General features: G+C 40.1%; 1 protein-coding gene across 1 annotated transcript in view; it reads right to left on the reverse strand.

The window, feature by feature from the left end:
- Positions 1-957: 957 nt before the first annotated feature.
- Positions 958-22,805, reverse strand: part of STT3A (STT3 oligosaccharyltransferase complex catalytic subunit A) — a 29,821-nt gene continuing 7,973 nt past the window's right edge. The window contains exons 6-18 of the mRNA XM_028125914.2: positions 21,656-21,746; positions 20,728-20,834; positions 19,730-19,894; positions 18,122-18,302; positions 16,973-17,128; positions 15,358-15,449; positions 14,358-14,513; positions 13,943-14,131; positions 12,812-12,928; positions 12,592-12,694; positions 2,790-2,978; positions 1,866-1,981; positions 958-1,236 (exon numbers count right to left, since the gene is read on the reverse strand). Coding sequence (XP_027981715.1) covers positions 1,198-1,236; positions 1,866-1,981; positions 2,790-2,978; positions 12,592-12,694; positions 12,812-12,928; positions 13,943-14,131; positions 14,358-14,513; positions 15,358-15,449; positions 16,973-17,128; positions 18,122-18,302; positions 19,730-19,894; positions 20,728-20,834; positions 21,656-21,746 — 1,701 coding nt within the window. The 3' untranslated portion in view covers positions 958-1,197. The remainder of the gene's footprint in view (positions 1,237-1,865; positions 1,982-2,789; positions 2,979-12,591; positions 12,695-12,811; positions 12,929-13,942; positions 14,132-14,357; positions 14,514-15,357; positions 15,450-16,972; positions 17,129-18,121; positions 18,303-19,729; positions 19,895-20,727; positions 20,835-21,655; positions 21,747-22,805) is intronic.

Here is a 22,805-nt window from a genome sequence, read left to right on the forward strand (position 1 = left end):
TACTGTACTTTGAGTTAAAATTTTTTTAAGTTTCTCTTCCCCCTTACTGCAGTCAGGCTAGCACTGTCTCCAGGTACTTGCTAATAGCAATTCCCCCCCGCTTCTAATTTGTAGCTTATTTGGCAAGGGCTTCAAAACCAGATCACTGAGTTTATTAGTGGTATATAATAACAACATGGGCCACATATTTATTAGCTGAGACTGAGAAAGAAGCTCACCCTTAAATAATCACAAGAGTTTTAGCATATAAGGTAAAGGAAAAGAGCAAAGAAATGTTTACTGTATCATGAATAAATGAGTACTGACTGAAAAGCTGGATTTCAAATAGAAATGTATGATTATATTTCAGCTGATTCGAAAACACCTGACCATCAAATTCTATAAATAATATTGGAGGAGTTTCATCTTCTCCATTGAGAACAATTTCACTGTCTGCCTTGAGTCTTCAAAACTTCAAGTGACTGAGTCTCACTTGGTTTATTCTTGCTCAAAAACAAAACAAAACAAAACAAAAACAAAAAACCTAGCTAGTCCCAAAGAATACTGGTGAGATCAGGTGTGGTTAGCCACTTTCTGTCCCTCATAAAAGCAAAGAGCCTCTAATGACAAGAGATATTGAAACCGAGACATGATGGCAATACAGCTGACTTTCCTGCCCAGAAACAGCACTCCTAGTTCCACAAACATTTATTCATTTAATAAAAGTTTACTGAGCACCCACTATATGCAAAGCATTGTGTTAGGTGCTGCAATTTTTGAAATGACAAAACTGTTTGTACAAGTGGGATGTGAGCTAGTCCTTGATGGTGTTCCTGATTTGAGAAAGACAGAATGCCCCCACATGGCTCATTTAGGGAGCTAAAAGCATGGATGAGGTTTACTTTTCGTCCTTCTATCAGCCCAGCACAATTTTTTGCCTTTCTCAAATCAGTCATAAGTCAAAACAAATAAGGCACATTTAAAAAAAAAGGTCCCCCCTTTAATTGACCAAAGTAAAGCCATGACATTTCATTTGGTAACCTGCTCAGAATTATAAAAAATCATTCCATTTGGCCCAGCCCATACTGCCCAGGGCAAAACTTCCAGACAATACTAATCCCATCGTGCTCTGTTCTTATAAACTGCATATTTAAAAAACGTCTTCAGTGTCCTAAATGTGACGCTCAGTGCGAAGCATATCAGAGGTGGACATAACATTTATGTCCGTGACAAGCCTCGATTATCCAGGTCCTTTACCTGCAACATAAAGATGTCATTTTAATATTTACAATCAGGTCAAGTTGGAAGAGCTTTACTAAGTTGGGGTCTGCTGCCTGATTTGGCTTTGTGACTAAATGAGCACTGGTTTGAGACTAGCTAATCTCTGCTTAGCCTTTTGGAGTACCTCTGAGGAGGAGTATAAATGATCTACCTGCCAAAAAAATCAAGGGTTCTCAATCTTTTCTTATGTAAGAGATATAACACACTTCTGTGTGACTCTATGCCATAAATTCTTCAGTAGGAGAGAAGAAAATGTAGCGTACACATGTGCACATATACATGCACACACGTAGACACACACACACACACACACTCTCTCTCTCTCTCTCTCTCTTTTTTTCCCCTCCAGGCCTGAAAATCACGACAACAAATCAAGTACAACCCCAACTGGAAAAATATCACTGTAACCGCAACGAAAATGACAGGAGACTAGGGTGTCTACTCTTGAAGAACAATCTGAAATAAAAATAGTAACATTCTGAGTTGTAAAAGCTACTTTTCTGACATTAGAAATGTCCCTATATTAGAAATATATGGCCCATTTTTTAGCACTAGAACCAATCCACAAACATGAGAGTTGCTTTCTCAGTGTAGCATCTACTCACCTTATATATTCTGACTAGCCAATGTTCTGTGGTATATGCTTCCTCCAGGACATCAAGTTCAAAGTCTTTATTCCCAATCTCAGCATTCCGGACACGGTCAAAGCCTGGTGGACGCTCTAGAAGGGACAAAAAAAGGGAGAAACACTTCTTTCTACAGTGCTGATTTCCTAAGAGGAAATCAATCTGGTAAATCATCTACTAACTGGAATGTTACTTCTCAGCCTGAAGTTTGTTTAGAGAGTAGGGCCTACACAAAAAGACATCAGGTAGTTAGGACAAATCAAGTGTTAACCTGATTCAAGTCCTCTCCAAGCTGATGTTTGACAAAGTCCATGGAGGCTACCTCTTCTACAAGACAGGGGGCTGATTTCCCAGCCCCTCATTCCCGAGGACTGCTACCTAGAGGCCTCTGTGTTACACTAGTAACCCCTCCATGAATCAGAGAAGAACCCATCAGAAATCAGACCTGCATCCATTTCAAGCATTGTCCCTAATGCAATACCAAGAAATTAAAATCAGAAGACTTAACCTAATCAGATTAGTCTCCAGGCATTTATTTAAAGAAATGAAAAGTCCTTTGTATCACTGTATCCCCCTTTCATTCCTCTCTCCACTGCAATACCTTTTCCTGAGAGGCAATAAAATGTAATGGGTAAAATCACAGAATCCAGAGCCAGACTGCCTGAGTTTAACCTAACTCTGCCACTAGTTATGTGACTTTGGGCAGGTAAGTACCTGATTTGTACCTCAAATTCCTCATATATAAAATGGAAATAATAGTAGTATCTGTGTTTTGGGTTGTTGTAAGGATCAAACAAGTTAATAGATGTAAAGCACTCAGAGCAGTGCCTGGCAGATGAAAAACACTATAGGTATTAGCATCACTGTTCTTACTGTTATTACCGATGTTATTGAGTCACCTACTGGCTTCTGTGTAGACCTGTCCAAAGCGGTAGTAACACATCTTGTACATAAGGCAGTTGAGCAGCACCGGAGAACCCTCCCGGTCCACACGGAACTCCCCGGTTGGAGTATAATAATCGTGTTCCTTAATATGTCTGCCTGTGTCCGTGCTCCCTCCAATCCGGACCATCCACAGAAACTTGTTGATGTCTACAGAAAAGCAGAAAGGGAACAGCTGTGTCACAAAGGTTGCTAGAGCTAAATCACCTAATGAAAGCTATTATTTATTTCCTTTTTTTTTAAGTATAGTTGACATACAATATTAGTTTAAAGTGTACGACACAGTGATGTGACCTTTGAAAAAGTCACTATTTCTAAGAAAATCCCTCAAAATATTTTTCTAATGAGAAATGGTACTATTTAAGTCTAATTTTTTAAAATAGGAAATACAATGTGGGGGCAAAACTTTTCCCTCAAAATTTACAACTTTTCCTATAGACTTCTGAAAGCCTGTGCTATTGGTCCAGACTTAAGTCACAACAGAAATTATTTCCAGGTTATTAGTTGGTCTGAGCTGTCCAGTATAGTAGCTGTATATACGTACTAGCCACCTGTAGCTACTGAAACTTGAAAGGTGGCTAGTTCAGGGGCGCCTGGGTGGCTCAGTCAGTTAAGCATCTGCCTTCAGCTCAGGTCATGATCTTGGAGTCCCGGGATGGAGCCCCATGTGGGGCTCCCTGCTCAGTGGGGAGTCTGCTTCTCCCTCTCCTGCTGCCCACCCCCTGCTTGTGCTCTGTCTCCCTCCCTCCCTCTCTTTAAAAAAAAAAAAGGTGGCAGGCGCCTGGGTGGCTCAGCTGGTTAAGTGACTGCCTTCGGCTCAGTTCATGATCCTGGAGTCCCGGGATCGAGTCCCGCATCGGGCTCCCTGCTCAGCAGGGAGTCTGCCTCTCCCTCTGACCATCCCGCCTCTCATGTGCTCTCTCTCCGTCTCTCTCAAATAAATAAATAAAATCTTAAAAAAAAAATTAAAAAAATTAAAAAAAAAAGGTGGCTAATCCAAATTAAGATTTGCTGTTAAGTATGAAGTACACACTGGATTTCTAAGACTTAGTCCAAAACCAAAACAAAACGAAGTGAGTAAAATATTTTGGTTAAATAATGTTTGAATATATTCAGTTAAATTATTAAAATTCACTTCTTGTTTCTTTTTACTTATTTTGATGTGACTAATAGAAATTTAAAACAATATATGTGGCTCGCATTATATTTCTATCAGACAGCACAGACCCAGAAAGCAACTTTATCAGAACTAACATGCTACCTTCTTGACCTACAGTTGTAAAGTTACAAACCTCGAAAACATATCTATGAGAAGTCAACATTTCTATGTCAAACACACTACCAGGGTCCATATATACTGACACCACCAGAAACTCAGGTTCTCTCTCTAAGAATGTCACTCTCTGTATCTCCTCCATGAGTGTTAGGGAAATGGATGGTTAGTATAAAAAGTATTATTGATCTGGGGGCGCCTGGGTGGCTCAGTCGTTAAGCGTCTGCCTTCAGCTCAGGTCATGATCCCAGGGTCCTGGGATCGAGCCCTGCATCGCCAGGAAGCCTGCTTTTCCCTCTTCCACTCCCCCTGCTTGTGTTCCCTCTCTCGCTGTGTCTCTCTCTGTCAAATAAATAAAATCTTAAAAAAAAAATGTATTATGGATCTGTAGGAAAAAAGGTTCCTACTGCACTACAGCGAAGGGTTCCAGGGGATATCTCACTGCTTAAGAACACAGACTCTGGATCTAAACAGCCAGGGTTTGAATTCTAGCATTGCCAATGCTAGGTGAATGACCCTGAACAAGTTACTTAACCTCTCTTGAGCTTCAGATAGAAAAAGGAGAGTATGTACAACAGAGTTATGAGTAAGAGCATGTATAGCACTTCGTATACCATTTGTCACATAGTAAGCATTCCATATATAATACTGCTTTCCTCGTGTAGTGTAGTGTCTGGAGTACTGAGATTGTAGCTTCCTGAACGTTATGTCTGAAGCAAAAACCTGATAAGCTGTAAGAATGGAAGAGTGCACAGCAAAAGAAACAATCAGCAACATGAAAAGGCCACCTATGGAATGGGAGAAAATATCTGCAAACCATGTATTAACATAGGGGATTAATAGCCAACATATATAAGGAACTCATAGAACTCAATAACAAAACCCCCAAATAATCTGATTAAAAATGGGAAAAGGACCTTAATAGACATTTTTCCAAAGATATTCAGATGGCCAACACGTACATGCAAAAGTGCTCAACATCACTAATCATGACGGAAATACAAATCAAAACCACAGTGAGATATCACCTCATACCTGTTAGAAAAGACAAGAGATAACAAATGCTGCCAAGGATGTGGAAAAACGGGAAAGCTTATACACTGTTGGTGGGCATGTAAGTTGATACAGCTACTATAGAAAACAGTATGCAGGTTCCTCAAAAAATTAAAAACTACTATATATATTTATCTCACATATATAACATGGAATACCATCCAGCCATAGAAAAAAAATAAAATAAAAAGGAAATCCAGCCATTTGCAACAACATGGATGGGCCTTGAGAGCGTTATGCTAAGTGAAATAAGTCGAACAATGAAAAACAAATACTGTAGGATCTCACTTATAAGTGGAATCTTAAAAAAAAACCCAAACTTAGAAGCCAGATTTTGTGGTTGCCAGAGGCTGGGGGTGCGGGATTGGGGGCAACTGGGTGAAGGTGGTCAAAGGTGATAAACTTCTAGTTATAAGATTACTAAGTTCTGGGCACATAATATACAACATGATGATTACAGTTAACAATACTGTATTATATATTTGAAGTTGCTAAAAGAGATTTTAAAAATTCTCATCACAAGAAAAAAAAATTAACTATGTGAGGTGACGAATATTGACTAAACTTATCATTACGTTGTAAACTTTAAGCTTACATAATGTCAAATGTCAGTTATATCTCAAAACTGGGGAGAGAGATAATACAGAAATGAATGGGTATGGCTGCAGTCTAATGGACCCCTGGTCTACTGGATCATCAAAGATATCCCCCCTGCTCATCATGCTCTCTCTCACTATCTCTCTCTCTCAAATAAATAAATAAATAAAATCTTTAGAAAAACAAAATAAAATCCCTTACTTATTTTCTTTCCTATTAAAAATTTCAAATAAAAAAAAGAAGGGGAAGTAAAAAGTAACAGCAACTGCATGAAGGACAGGCCACCACTCAAAGAGTCTGTTGCCTACACAAAAGGGGAAAGTTAAAGGGCAGTGTTGTATCAAACTCGGACAAGAGAGTCTGAACTATCATCAGATCTAAATATTTTATTTTAGATCTGTATAAGCATTTAATAGAAAATGAGTAACATGAAATAAACATGACTTGCAAAAAGGCAAAATCTTGTCCATGACGCAACATCTCAAGGAAGTTTAAATTAAGAACATTTAAGAAACATGAGATATGACCATGAAATAATGAAACTTTAAAAAAGAAAGCAGTACATGGGGCACCTGGGTGGCTTAGCTGAGCCTGCTTCTTCCTCCCCCTCTGCAACTCCCCCTGTTGTACTCTCTCTCAAATGAATAGATAAAATCTTCTTAAAAAATTAAATAAATAAATAAATAAATGCAATACAATTTTTATACCCAAATGCATGTTAATCCCTTTAGAAAATGTTGTTTTTGGAACTGGTACCACTTAGCATAAAAATGCTCACAAGAGGGGTGCCTGGGTGGCTCAGTCAGTGAAGCATCTAACTTGGCTGGCATGATCTCAGGGTCCTGGGATTGAGCCCTTTGTTGGGGCTCCCCGCTAAGTGGGGAGTCTGCTTGTTCTTCTCCCTCTGCCCCTCTCCCTGCTTGTGCTCTGTCTCTCTCTCAAATAAATAAAATCTTTTTTTTTAATTTTATTTATTTATTTGATAGAGAGAGAGAGACACTGAGAGAGGGAACACAAGCAGGGAGAGTGGGAGAGGGAGAAGCAGGCTTCCCATGGAGCAGGGAGCCCGATGGGGGGCTGGATTCCAGGAACCTGGGATCATGACCTGAGCTGAAGGCAGACACTTAACAACTGAGCCGCCCAGGCACCCAATAAATAAAATCTTTTTTAAAAAATGCTCACAACATTTTAGAATCATCTTCAGGGCAAAAATTTTGTGTGCATTTTTATTTCTTTTTAAAGATTTTATTTATTTATTTGAGAGAGAGAGACACAGCAAGAGAAGGAACACAAGCAGAGGGAGTAGGTTAAGGGAGAAGCAGGCTCCCGACCAAGCAGGGAGCCCGATGCGGGGCTTTATCCCAGGACCCTGGGATCATGACCTGAGCCGAAGGTAGACGCTTAACGAATGAGCCACCCAGGCGCCCAGTGTGTGCTTTTTAAAAACCACTTTATTGAAGTATGATTGATATACCAAAAGCTGTACATATTTAACATATACAACTTGATGAGATGTGGTGGTTATTTTATCTTATTTTTTAAAGATTTTATTTATTGGGGTGTCTGGGTAGCTGTAGTAAAGCGTCTGCCTTCAGCTCAGGTCGGGATCCTAGGGTCCCGGGATTGAGCCCCACATCAGGCTGCCTGCTCAGCGGGAAGCCTGCTTCTCCCTCTCCCACTCCCCCTGCTAGTGTTCCCTCTCTTGCTGTGTCTCTGTCAAATAAATAAATAAAATCTAAAAAAATCCTAAAAAAAAAAAGATTTTATTTATTTGACAGAGAGAGAGAGAGTGCAAGCAGGGAGAGTGGGAGACGGAGAAGCAGTCTCCCCGCTGAGCAGGCAGCCCGATGTGGGGCTCAATTCCAGGACCCTGGGTTCAGGACCTGAGCCAAAGGCAGACACTTAACCGATTGAGCCACCCAGATGCCCCATGATGTGGTGGTTTTTTTTTCTAATAGACTCAGGAGAGGCAAGAATAATGACTGAAAATGAGTTAGGGCAGGGGGGAAGAGAGGATTAGCCATCAAGGCAATACCAGTAGCTGTTCTGGGGCACATTTGTCCATGTGTCTGTGTGTGTTTGTAAAAGACTGAAAGGGGGAGAGAGAGAGGGAGGCAGGAAGGGAGAAAAAGGGAGGGAGGAAGGGAGGGAGAAGCTACTTTTAAAATGTTAAAAAGTATTCACAAAAGGCACCACCTGGAATGTTACCATGTTTAAATAACAATAATAGCAACAACCTCTGGATTTTGGGTTCACTCCTTTTCATCATACAATACCTCTTGAGTTTTTCAGAATTCCAACTAATGAAGCCTAATCATTTGAACTTGAGAAATAAATTCAATATGAGAAAATTAAACAATACTTCTTTCATGATTTTCACATGCATGTTTTCATAAATTTAGATAATGAGTGTTCTTTATTCAGTGGTTATCTTATTTTTTTTTTTAAGTCTAGCTTCCATATATAGATCAGAGAAATTGTCCAATCACTACTCTTGCAACAATTCAAAAACATAGCACAATGTCCAAAGAAAGCTTTTCTCTGTTAAGGTGTTCTGTCTGAGTCTTTCTTTACATAAACTTAACCTATGCTATCATTCTCACAATTAGGCATCAATTTGACCTAACTAAATCTCTGATTGTCACATTTTTATAGTCCTACATAACCAAGTGATTATGAGGGAACAGTTTCTCCATCTTCATTAGAACATCTGTATTACCACCACATACAGACACAAATGAAAAAGATTTGTAATACCAAGAGTTAGGCAAGAATACAGAACAACCAACAATACTGTTGGCAGGAATGTAAATTGGTACTACCACTTTAGAAATCTCTTTGCCAGTACCTATTAAAGCTGAACACATACATTCCTTCCAAACTAGCAATTCCATTATTAACATTATATATATGTTCACCAGAAGACAAGCACGATAATGTTCGTAAGAGCATCATTTGTGACAGCCCCAAACTGAACCCATCAACACTAAAACGCATACATTGGGGCACCTGGGTGGCTCAGCTGGTTAAGCATCTGCCTTCAGCTCAGGTCATAATCCCAGGGTCCTGGGATTGAACCCAATATTGGGCTCCCTGCTCAGCCAGGAGTCTGCTTCTCTCTCTGCTTCTCCCCCACCCCAGCTTGTGCTCTCTCTCTCTCTCTCTCGCTCAAATAAATAAATAAAATCTTCAAAAAAAATAAAAAATAGGGGCACCTGGGTGGCTCAGTCCTTGAGCATCTGCCTTCAGCTCAGGTCATGATCCCAGGGTTCTGGGATCAAGCCCCACATCGGACTCTCTGCTCAGCGGGAAGCCTGCTTCTCCCTCTCCCACTCCCCCTGCTTGTGTTCCCTCTTTCACGGTGTCTCTCTGTCAAATAAATAAATAAAATCTTTAAAATAAAAAATAAAATGCATATATTATGCTATATTCACACAATGGAATACTACACAGGAATGAGAATTAAGCTCCCTGCTCCGTGGGAAGCCTGCTTCTCCCTCTCCCACTCCCCCTGCTTGTGTTCCCTCTCTCGCTGTGTCTCTCTGTCAAATAAATAAATAAAATCTTTAAAAAAAATCTTATTTATTTATTAGAGAGACAGAGCAGGATGAAGGGCAGAGGGAGAAGCAGACTCCCTGCCAAGCAGAGAATGCAATGTGGGACTCAATCTCGGGACTCCAGGATCATGACCTGAGCAGAAGGCTGACGCCTAACCAACTGAGCCACTCAGGTGCCCTGAGAATTAAGAAATTATTATGACCTGCAACATGAATGAATCTTACAAACACAATACTGACCAAACAAGCCAGAAACAAAGGGTACATACGATACTACTGCATTTATAAAATTCAAAAACAGGCAAAACTACCCAGGTAGGTATGTATTAATGTCAAAACTTACCAAATTACAGATTTTAAATATACACAGTGTACAATATGTTAAAATGCTTCAATAAATCTGTTTAAAAAACAAACAAATGGCATTAGAAGCCAAGACAGTGGTCACCCTTAGAAGATTGGGGGGGGCAGATGCAGGATGTATGAAGAAGAATTCTAGGACACTGGTAATGTTCTGTTTCTTGATCTGGGCGCTAGTTACATGGATACGCTCCCCTTGTGGAAACTGATCATGCTATATGCTTACAAATCTGCATTTTTAAAAATGTTCAATGCAAAGTTCACTTAAAAAATGTGTACAATTGAGGGGCACCTGGGTGGCTCAGTCGTTAAGTGTCTGCCTTCCGCCCAGGTTGGGATCAGGCTCCCTGCTCTGTGGGAAGCCTGCTTCTCCCTCTCCCACTCCCCGTTTGTGTTCCCTCTCTAGCTATATCTCTCTCTGTCAAATAAATAAATAAAATCTTTAAAAAAAAATATTGGGGCACCTGGGTGGCTCAGATGGTTGGGCATCTGCCTTCAGCTTGGGTCATGATTCCAGGGTCCTGGGATCAAGCCCCACATCAGGCTCCTGGTTCGGCGGGGAGCCTGCTCCTCCCTCTACCTCTGCCTCTCCCTGTGCTCATGCTCTCTATCTCTGTGTCTCAAATGAATAAATAAAATCTTTTAAAAAAATTTTTAAAAATATTTGTACAATTGAAACCTCTTCATCTTAGCACTTTCTTTTAATGTTAAGTTACTTTGTCAGGTGTCTCACATGCTACTTTCCTTAATTTCACAGAAAAAAACTACAATGTAATCCAAATAATGACATTCATTTTTATGCCAGCATTAAACATACTTCTTCTGTGCACCGTTGTAGGCAATAAAAGGTTGACTGACTGAAAGTGGTTACTGCTAAGATTTTGAGAAATTATCTCTTTCTAATACATATAATGTATACATTCATATATATAAAAATACATATACATATATACATACACAAATACTTTTCTGTAGTATTTGGCTAATTGTGACTACTAGAAAAACCTATAAATGATTATACACAAACAGTGCTGGTACAATCGTGAAAGTTTAAGTCTGTGGACACACGCCCTTGCCATCATCATTCTTCCTCTGCTTGTACAAGACACACATGGAAACCAGTCTTCTAACTTTATACTTGGCACTTTATATGTACTATATATAGAGACATATAATCTAAAATTTAAACATCTCTAAGAAGCAGTCATATATTCAAAGAAAATTAAGAAAAAAATATGAGGTAGTTATTAATTGCAGGAAAACAAAAGTTATTTTAGGTAAGAATGTAACCATGGTATACTGGCTGACTCAGCAATGAATGTTTACATAGTCACGATTTTGAAAATACTTTATCTGGATTTAACCAAAAATTAAAAATTGACCCCACTAAGAAGAATCAAGAGGAAAAGGAGGAAGTGGGGAGTGATAAAAAGGACAAAATTTCTTCTCTACAATTATAAGCTGATATGGCATATCTAAAATGATCAATGAGGGACGCCTGGGTGGCTCAGTTGGTTAAGCGTCTGCCTTCAGCTCAGGTCATGATCCCAGGGTCCTGGGATCGAGTCCCGCATCAGGCTCCTTGCTCAGTGGGGAGCCTGCTTCTCCCTCTGCCTGCAGCTCCCCCTGCTTGTACCCTTGCTCACTCTCTCTCGCTCACTCTCTCTTGCCCATGCTCTAACAAAAAAATAAAATCTTTAATAAATAAATAAATAAATAAATAAAATGATCAATGAATAGGGAATATACATATTTTTAGAAATAAGAACATAAGTACTAAAAGGAACAACTGAAGAAATAATTGCCTCTGGAAACTGGTATCATAGGGAATTTAGTCTTGGGGACTGGGTAGTATCTACCACTTTTTATTATAAACCTTCAAAAGTGTTTCACATTTTCAAGTAAAAATAAGGTATTGCTTCAGTTTTTTAAAAATTTTTTTAAGGTAGGGGCGCCTGGGTGGCTCAGTTGTTAAGCGTCTGCCTTTGACTCAGGTCATCATCCCAGGGTCCTGGGATCAAGCCCTGCATCGGGCTCCTTGCTCCACCGGAAGCCTGCTTCTCCCTCCCCCACTCCCCCTGCTTGTGTTCCCTCTCTCGCCGTGTCTCTCTCTGTCAAATAAATAAATAAAATTAAAAAAAAAAAAAAGTTTTTTTAAGGCAGAGAACCACATTTTGACAAGTCTTCTAAAAACATGGTTTTGCGGGTGCCTGGGTGGCTCAGTCGTTAAGCATCTGCCTTCGGCTCAGGTCATGATCCCAGAGTCCTGGGATCGAGTCCCACATTGGGCTCCCTGCTCCGCAGGAAGCCTGCTTCTCCCTCTTCCACTCCCCCTGCTTGTGTTCCTGCTCTCGCTGTGTCTCTCTCTGTCAAATAAATAAATAAAATCTTAAAAAAAAAAAAAACCATGGTTTTGCTATTAATCGTAGGGAACATGGTAACATATGCCACACACACACACACACACAAATATGAAACATTTTAAACTGGCATATGAATCTATGGCTTAAACCCACTAGAAATGCTAATTCTTAAGTTCATTTTCAGATGCCTTATGTTCTTTTTTTTCACATTGTATTTTACTTTGCTATTACTTTTTGTTTATTCGATTTATATATACTGTGAAATGAACACCACAGTAGGTTCAGCTAAGCTTTATGTTCTTTGCTTACTGGTGTGGAACTACTCCTAGGTCTTTAGACAATTACAGCATGCCATACCTATATGAGAATTATTTACTTTTACCTCTTACTTGTTGCCAAAAAAAAATCCAAACATATAAACCCTGAAGTTGCAAATACTTAGGAACTTTCCCAACCAAGAAAGTATGTTGATATTATTGAAAAAAAAAAAGACCAGAAAAATAGGAGATTCGTGTAGTTTTCTTAGAATCTCTGACCTATAGTTAGAATCAAGTACATACCATCAGAGGAATACCCAGTAAGGCCTCCAAAAATGACCAGCACATAGCTAACATCAAGCTCCCTCATGATCTCATAGGCTTTTTCTTCTGTGGACGCCATTGCCTAGAAAAATAAACGCACATTTCTCAGAGCAAAATTCTAAGTCATATGATCCCTCAGAGAGAAATATTCCCCACTAGATCCTGTGTGCCAAACACTCAAATGATCCCTTCACTTTACCTGCCCTACTCGAGAAATATGGGTATTATTCCATGTGTTATTGTCCACTAAAATTGTCCGATTCGCCATAGCCGTAATCTGGTAGCCATAATCCCACCATGACATGACCTTCGCATCCTGAAAGAAGAACAGGAAATGAAAATAAGCTCGCTGCCTCCAAAATTCAAGTACAAGAGAAGAACTGGAAAGGCATCTGATAGTAAGTGAGGCACTGCCTAACCAGAAAATAAATCTTGGCACTTGGTCCTACATTTATAATATAATCATGGAATCTCAGTGCAAATTATACAATTCAACATTCCCAATACTTTCATCTCAGATCACCTTATATAAACAAGCATAAAACGATGGTAGGTATAGGGCCTGGGTGATATTTCCAAATAAATAATTTGGTGTCATCAGATAATTATATTAAATAAATGATCTTTAGCAATACACAAAAAGCAGTTAATATCAAGATGGGGGGGAATATAAACCACAGAATATAATGGACAAGAACTAAGAAATTCTTACAGCTTTCATCAAGTGTCTAACTCAGAAGGGCTACTGCTACTGCAAGAAAATCACTTCAAATTCTTAAAAGTTATAAACCAAAATGTTAAAAGTGCTTATCATCAGGTGATCACTTTATGGAAAATTTGTTTTTCTCTTTTTTTTTTTAAGATTTTATTTACTTATCTGAGAGAGAGAGAGAGAGAGAATGAAAGAGAGAACATGAGAGGGGGGAGGGTCAGAGGCAGAAGCAGACTCCCTGCTGAGCAGGGAGCCCGATGTGGGACTCGATCTTCCCAGGATCATGACCTGAGCCGAAGGCAGTCGTTTAACCAACTGAGCCAACCAGGCGCCCCCGTATCTTTTTTCTTGTTTCTATTTTCTGATTTCTTTTATAATTGGGGTGGTCTATCTCATGATAAAATCACCACGCTGTCAGAGTGTAGATGATTACCAGTAAGGATACAGAAGAAATCCTGAATTGAATGGAGGCTGACCTATAGGGCTCATTCAACACCAGGGTTCTATAGTTCCAATTTCTCTAGGCTTTCCACCCATCTAAAAGCTATTGAATCACTATCACAGCAAACGTCTCCCACTTCCCCATACCCCTCAATCCCACCGCTCCCAAATTTTTACCTCTGGAGTATTGTGACGAAGCCAATAGTATGCTTCTCGAAAGTCATCAAAAATGATCCTACTGCCATCCCCACCACGGGCAGACAGCACAATGGAGGGAGAAGAGTAGGCCTCGCTGGTCACCCACGTTGAATGAAAGGTATAGGTGATGAGAAAGAAAGCCATGACCAGTATCATCCCACTTGCCACCTAAACAAGGAAGAATATAAAGCAAATTAAATTTCACAACTCAGAACAGCTTCTTACACACAATATAGATGAAATGAATCAAAACAAGTCAGGGGCTATATGAGTTCACTCTGACCACTATGACAACATTCTATTCCCTCACTCAAAAAATAGATACACACACACACAAACACACACATACACACAGAGTTTCCCAAGCCTGTTCTTAGCGTTGCTTAATTCTCACTTCATTCTTAATAGGGTAAGTGGAATCCTGTTGCTTCTTGCTCTTTTTGTCTGGACGACTTATGTCCAAATTCTTCATGTAAGTGGACAGCACCTGGGAGACTCCAATGCCAGAAAGAATGCACATAACAGGTGCCAACACTAGCATTAAACGGACCTACAAGAGACAGGAAGCAAACAAAAATAGTCCAATCAGCGTTTTACAAATTACAACCTATTAGTACATCATGACATCAGTTCAGTGGTTTTCAACAAACATGATTTCTCAATAAAAAAATATGAGAAAATACTTGATATATCTACAGTAGAAGTATACATTCCTTAAACTATTTTCAGTTATATATGTATATATGTATATGTGTCCCCAAATAACGATATGTTGAAGAATGTATTTAACTATGGGAGGCGCCTGGGTGGCTCAGTCGTTGGGCGTCTGCCTACGGCTCAGGTCATGATCTCAGAGTGCTGGGATCGAGCCCCGTGTCAGGCTCCCTCCTGCTTCTCCCTCTCCCACTCCTCCTGCTTGTGTTCCCTCTCTCGCTGTGTCTCTGTCAAATACATAAATAAAATCTTAAAAAAAAAAATGTATTTAACTATGGTTTAAGAAACACTGTTTTACTACAAAATATAAAATCTCTCCACTTTCAACAATCTAACACTTGGCAATCCTCCCAGGGCTTTAAGGAAAAAATGTCAACTCCTTTCTTAAGACATGCAGAAAGAGAGGGGAAGAAACCTGCCCACAGACGCTTTCTCCAACGGAGTATACGTGCCCCTTCCTGATACAAGGTTATGAATCCAAGAAGGCTGGGCCACACAAGCAGAACGTATGAGCCCATTACACATCCTTGAGAAGGAGCAGCAACAGTGAGCAGCTTTACAACTCAGCCCCTCAAATGCTCCGAGGAAAGCATCTGCACAATCATCAGTACATTCTGAATCCTGCCATGGCCCTCAGAGTCAGGGGCAGTACTGATGCTATGACTGAGGGCATTCCTCACCATGACAGCCGAAAAGTACATGCTGGTCACACCATACATGATGATGAAAATCCGGGCATCAGACAGGTTGCTAAAGCAGTAATAGAGACCAACTACAAAAGTAAAAATAAAAAGAAGCAACTAAAATAAATAATCATGTATACGTGCAAAGATGTTTACTACAGAACTCTTAAAAATAGCAAAAAGTCAGAAACCACCTAACATCCAACATAAAAGAGGTAGTTTTTATAGTATATTTATATAATAGAGTACAATACATCAATTAAAATATTGCTACAGGATAATATGGACCATTTGCCTTCTTTACCTATCTCTGTACTTACAAAAAACATATTTAAATATAACTCTAAAATAATACTATATAACATAAATTATGATTCTTCATAAAATGAAAAAAATTGGGGAAAAACTATATCATTTCATTTTTATTCAGTAAGTAACTGGCTGAGGGGGGGCCTGGCTGGCTCAGTCAGAAGAGCATGTGACACTTGATCTCGGGGTTATGAGTCTGAGCCCCATCCTGGGTGGGTGTAAAGATTACTAAAAAAAAAATTTTTAATTAAAAAAAAAAACTAAGGGGCGCCTGGGTGGCTCCGTTGGTTAAGCGTCTGCCTTCAGCTCAGGTCATGATCCCAGGGTCCCGGGATCGAGCCCCGCACAGGGCTCCTTGCTCAGCGGGGAGTCTGCTACTCTCTTTACCCCTCACCTCGCTTGTGCTCGCTCTCTCACTCTCTCTAGTAAAATCTTAAAAAAAAAAAAAAACCTAAAATAAATAAATGAATAACTAACTAGATGAACATACATCAAAATGATAACAGTACCAACAGATGCGTGGTGAGAACTCCTGAAATTTTTACTTTTTTTTTAACTTGTCTGTATTTTTTACAATAGGTTTTATTTCATAAGAAAAAAAAATAGAAGTTATATTATTAAAAAAAAGGAAGCACCCCACCTCTAGTAAATCCAAAAACATATCTGGATTGGCTAGAAGATAAGTAGCTGTGTCTTTACAATCAGCCATGCCTATTCTCAAACTTCAGTACTGCCAAGAAATAAACAGGGAGGAGTCACGGATGGGGGATGGGAGAGAGGTACTCTGAAAGTACTCAGACACCAAAACCAAAACCTGAATTCAAATTCAAGTTGAATTTTAACTTATAACACAAATGAACAGAAAACTATGAGGCTCTGAACTTGCCAGCATCTCTAACTGTTCAACTTCTGACTCCTACTCTGCCTCAAATATTAGAAAAATGCTTAGCCATCCTTTGTACAGCACAGGGTAAACAGGCAAAAAAAGAACAACAACGGGGCGGCTGGGTGGCTCAGTGGGTTAAGCGTCTGCCTTCAGTTCAGGTCATGATCCCAGGGTCCTGGGATCGAGCCCCGCATCGGGCTCCCTGCTTGGTGGAGAGCCTGCTTCTCCCGCTCCCTCTGTCTGCCGCTCTGCCTACTTGTGCTCTCTCTCTCTCTCTCTCTCTCTGTTAAATAAATAAATAAATAAAAATCTTTAAAAAAAAAAAACAACAAAACACAAGGATGAGGGTAATTTACTTATTTTGAATCAAATGGTGGTTCTTACAAAAGGCCACCTAAGAACACAAAGCAGACAGACCTGGAAACATGAAGACCAGAAGCTGTAGATCAAAATAGTATGAGGACCAGGTCGTGGGCTGGTGCTCAGACACAGAAGCGATGATGGGGATGTTGTTCTTAGCATAAGAAGGATCCAGCAGTGAGTAGAAACGCCCCGTCCAGGGAGATATTTTTCCTGGCAGCAAAGAAGCAACAAACATTTCACAATCACTCCTGAAACAAAACAACCTCTGACCCTAACTAATCTCAATTTTCCATTTTAGTAAGTCTGAGACAGAGAAGGATTAGGTTTTTGTTAAAATGCCATCAATAGGGGCGCCTGGGTGGCTCAGTCATTAAGCGTCTGCCTTCAGCTCAGGTCATGACCCCAGGGTCCTGGGATCAAGCCCCACATCAGGCTCCTTCCTCGGCAGGAAGCCTGCTTCTCCCTCTCCCTCTGCCTGCCGCTCCACCTGCTTGTGCTCTCCATCTCTGTCAAATAAGTAAATAATCTTTAAAAAATAAATAAATAAAATAAAATGCCATCAATACTTTGAGAATTTCACCCCATCCTTTCTTTCAAACTAGAGAGTACTTTTGTCAGCACAGCTAGCAGAATAAAGTCAGGCTGTACATTATAAACTCAGAGATGGGAGGCAAAAGTGCTTCCTTCAAAGGGTTTTAGGTCAAATTTGGCCAAACCATGGCCAATTCTATAAACTAAGTCAGCTACATCCACCAGTGCTGCTCCAAAGTAGACAATACACAGAGACGTGGGCAGAATCAAATCAGCCTCTGAGAAGTGAGGAAAACATGGCATGCTAAACAGCCATGGGTTAGTGCATATGGGATTAGACAAGGCCATATTTGTAGGGTACGGCCAGCAGTATCGATTTCTTCCACCCTACCAATAGGAAAGAAAAAAAAAAAAAGAGAAAAATTAGCAAAGTGAGATACAGTCCTTTCACCAAGTGTGATGTTTCTGACATTAAGAGCTACTCTAATGAGACATTCTTAACTACGCAGAATCCAAACACTGAGCTGACAAGTGGACTGAATGTGATGAAGGAGGACTTCACACTCTTAGGAGGAAAAGAATGAATCTTTCTGTGGTCAAGAAATAACCCGTATTTTTTAAGTTTTATTATATGTTCTATACCCATTTACAAAAGCTGTGAGCCTTCCCTACCTGTCAGCATGAGGAGAGCTCCCACGGTGAGAAGAACAAAGCCGACCAGGGAGATGACACTTCGGAAAAGAACTTCAAACTGCTGTGGATTCAACTTGCTGCGCAGATAATCCACAAAGGCATGGATCTGGCAGAGCCCAAAGACCCCAAAGGCCGCCATGTGCTCTGATGAAAGGACAGGCTGTAGGTAAAAGCATATATGTGACAATGCTGCAAAACAATGGATCTAGCCTAGACCTGAATTATCCCGACCTAGTTTGGACCAAAAAAGGGTCAAATGAGTTCTGACGCCTCAGAGGAATTAGGGCCAATGGAGGGGAAGGTCTAATTCGCCTGCTGCATTTTCCAAAGAGTATTTGGAATCCTCCAAAGCATCTCATACTCTATCATTATCATACCTCTGGCCTTTACTCAGACTATTTGTTTAGCCTAGACAGCAATTTTCTCATTTTCCCAAAATTTACATTCACAGAATTTCTCATCACCCAAGGCCCAATGCAAATACCATTTCCTCCTAATCTGCCTAAACTGAAATCCATTATTCTCTATGTTCCATGCACTTTAGATCTCTTAGATTACTTATAAATTCCTTCTTTGTTTAGACCAGTGGTTCTCAAACTAGGGAGCACCATAACCATGGGGAGGGCAAAGAAAAGAGGGTGTTAAGACACAGATTTTGGACTGGAGTCCTCCCCTAGAGTTTGATTCAGTGAGTCTCTGATAAAGCCTCAGAATTTCCATTTTTTAATAAAAAATTTGGAGTTCATTTGCTTCTTCAGAATACTGAAATTTGTTACTATTTTTTATAATCTTTACACCCAACATGGGGCTCAAGCTCACAATCCCAAGATCAAGTTGCATACTCTACTGAGTCAGCCAGCTGCCCCCAGAATTTGCATTTCTAACGAGTTCCCAGATGCTGCTGGTCCAGGAATTACATTTCCAGAACTGCTATATTACAGAATATAGACACCTGCATGTATTTCCTTCCCTGCAAGACTGTAACTCCCTTAAGGACCCCTTAAGGACCAGGATCATATTTTTAATTTTTATATTTCACTGATTAGTAAATTGCATACACTAGGTGAACAGTAAGGAAAATACTGCTGAACTCTGAATAAGGGTTCCATTTCCATCAGAATTTTACATGAGAAATCAAACACACCACACATTACTCTTTGGTTTCATAGTTGTCTCTTAACCTACAAGTAATGTGGTTACAACATTTGTGTTTTGCTTCCTAAAGGACTTTCACACAGGCCCTATCAAGAAGTTCAGGGGTCATTACTAATGCGTAGACTCATCAACATTAAAAAGGACTGCAAATAACTTTGCATTTATATCAACTCAGATCAAAGTATCTCTCCTCCAACAAACCTAAGCCCAATTAACAGTCATTCAATTCAAACTTTATGGAATAAATATTAACGCACCCTGAAAGGAGACTTTAATGACCAATGATTCTGTTGCTTCAGTTAGCACAACAGTCCAAGGTTAGACTGTGAGTAAGTCTTACTCTCTTCATTGGAATCCAAGATAAATCAAGCTGGTTGGAGCTGTTTAGAGAAAGTAGAAGTAGCTAAAAACTCTACTCAGTCTAGGGCTCACCTGAAAACCCACAAAGGAGATCTGCATGGAAAGAATGGTGCCCAGGCAGTAAACAGTACAGTAGGCCACGTAGATCCGGTGGGAGAAACGTCCTGTAAGCATCAGCACCAGTACATGGAGAGGGATCAAGTTGATCAAGAACACATAACCTCCCCATGAAGAAACCTATGACAGGATAAAAAAGAAGAGTTCCTCAGGGCGCCTGGGTGGCTCAGTCGTTAAGTGTCTGCCTTCGGCTCTGGTCATGATCCCAGGGTCCTGGGATCGAGCCCCACATCTGGCTCCCTGCTCGGCGGGAAGCCTCCTTCTCCCTCCCCTACTCCCCCTGCTTGTGTTCCCTCTCTCGCTGTGTCTCTCTCTGTCAAATAAATAAATAAAATCGTTAAAAAAAAAAAAAAAGAAGAGTTCCTCTAAGCATTCCTCCTCAGGCCCCCACTACACCTTAGGATATTACCTACGACCTTGCAAAGAATATCTCTTTATAGTAACTATAAACTTCCTTTAAGCCAAGTGGCTTAAAGAGTCTAAATAACTGGTTTCTTTAAATAGGAAAATCAAATTCACACCTATTACTGTAACTCAATCCCCTATTCCCTATGCCTCCTGCCATCATGATCACAAAAGAAGCACCCAACCCTCAGGGTTAATCTAGATGCAATCTATTATAACATTATATGGAGGATTTAAGGATACATAGTAAGAGGAAGCAGTTAAGGGGAGAAGTGAATACATAAGATTGAACAGGAAAAAATATAACCAATATGTACCCATAGGACATACAGTATTAGGAGAACTTTAAAAATTAAAAACATTATCTCTACTTTGCTATTATACAATGGATAGATATCCACACCTGCCTTGGATTGGGTTTTGTAGGGACATAAGACAATAAAGACTTCTAGCCTCCAATCCATGGTCTCAAAGCCCAAGAGCTATTTCCAGCTTATATCAGTTGATCCCAATAGAGACACTCGTGGAAGAAAGGAGTGAAAAGTTACCATGTAGAAATAAGCAAGGGCACACTTGGCTGCCCAATAGATGGAACCAGTCTTTACTGCTTTGATCCACATGTAGTAGGTGAGTAGCATGCAAAAGATGGCAATCCCTGCAGAAAGAACAGAACAACAATTCAATAAAAGGCCGTACTGGCATAATATTTAAGAATACTATTCTGGGGGTGTCGGGGTGGCTCAGTCAGTTAAGTGTCTGCCTTCGGCTCAGGTCATGATCCCAGGGTCCTGGGATCAAGCCCCGCATCAGGCTCCTTGTTCAGTGGGGAGCCTACTTCTCCCTCTGCCGTCTTCCTTGCTTGTGCGCTCTCTCCCTCTCTCTGACAAATAAGTAAAACCTTTAAAAAAAAAAAAAAAAAAGAATATTCATTTCTCAGGGTGCCTGGCTGGTTCAGTTGGTGAAGCAACTGCCTTTGGCTCAGGTCATGACCCCGGAGTCCTGGAACCAAGCCCCACATCAGGCTCCGCGCTCAGCAGGGAGTCTGCTTCTCCCTCTCCCTCGGCCCCTCCCCACCACTCGTGCTCTCTCTCTCACCCTCTCAAATAAATAAAATCTTTAAAAAAATAAATAAATAATAAAGAATATCCATCTCTCTTATCTAGGAAAAAAAAGCAAGTGATTACAATGTTAAAATAACAGTAACATTCAACACTGAACTAACTCCACTTTTATGAATCCAGAGAAGAGCAAAAGACCTTATATAAGGAAAATTACCAGCTACCTTTCCGGAGGAGATGACAGACAGAGAGATTATAAATTTGTCTGAGGTCCCTTCCTGCCCATTTCTAATCTCCTCACCCAGATACCATTTTTGCTACTGCTAAACATCAGATATGAACTCAGATTCTACTGCACTTCCTGAAGATCTACTGAGTAATGAAATGAACAGATCATCTTCAGCATTTTAAGTCTTACCTTCATTATCGTAGGAGCCAGCCACAGATCGGGAGATATACCCAGGAACTACAGCAATCATGGCAGCAGCAAGAAGCCCAGCCCCTGCGTCCTATAAGAAAAGAGGGGTAACAGGAAGTTAACACCATCCATTCCTGAGAGAGAAGAGAGGATCTACTAATCCATTCTATTTAAAATGGGCCCAGGGAACAGTCCAAAACTTTCCAAGGCAGAAGTGATGCTAGAAATGCTAGAAATGTTTGCAGCACAAGAAAGCTAAAAACTTCACAACGAATTCCCCATGATGAGACCAGTTTCTCTGAAATTGAATACACATATGCTAAGGACAGGCAAACCATGTAAGCTGTCAGACATCAGACACTGCCCCAGAAATGGGCTGTTTGGCTGGAGTATTCCCAGGCTTATGAGTCCCAAATCCCTAATAATATCTGCACACTCCTGAACAGTCACACCTCTAGGAGGTGGGCAAGGATAATCAAAGGAAGACAACTATTATTTAAGTTAAAAAGCCAAAAGGTGATCATCTATCTGGACTAAAGATGCCAGGAGCTTGGATAATAAAGCTGGAATATCACAAGGCAATCTGTGAGCTCAGAAGAGAGGAACATCGAAATATAACTCACACTCCAAAAGAGAGTAAGGACTTGTCTGTTGGAAGAGTCAAATTTGGAACAGGGCAGCAAAGAGAAGGCTGAAAAGGTTTCCAAACTAAACTCAAGTGTCCCAAGACCTCCTACTAGTTTATCACCTCTCAGGTATCTCCCTGACACCATAGCCACAAACTAAGAATAGCATCCAAGGAACCAGGATCAACAATGTAGAAACCTAGAAATAGAGAGTCAGTATTCTAGAGCCTACTACAAAAGTGGTTTAATAACTTTTAAATAAATGTTTAAAAAAAAATCAACAAATAATTGCTAAATGTGCACTGCCAGTAGAAAAAATTAACCATTTTGGAACACTTCCTGTAGTTATTTTTCCTCTCCCTTAGATTGTGAGAACTTCAAAATCTAAAGCTCACATTTTACATTTTAAATGTTTTTTTTTCCTTATGTAGAAATTTATATTTGACCTTCAAATGTTCTCTAATAAGGAGAAATAAAGAGAAACCACATATTCTAGGAAGGGGCTGGAGTGAACCCAATAATTT

The sequence above is a fragment of the Eumetopias jubatus genome, unplaced genomic scaffold (assembly GCF_037043125.1).
Source record: "Eumetopias jubatus isolate StellerSeaLion01/CBP00866 unplaced genomic scaffold, mEumJub1_p1.0 scaffold_13, whole genome shotgun sequence".
Classification (NCBI taxonomy): domain Eukaryota; kingdom Metazoa; phylum Chordata; class Mammalia; order Carnivora; family Otariidae; genus Eumetopias; species Eumetopias jubatus.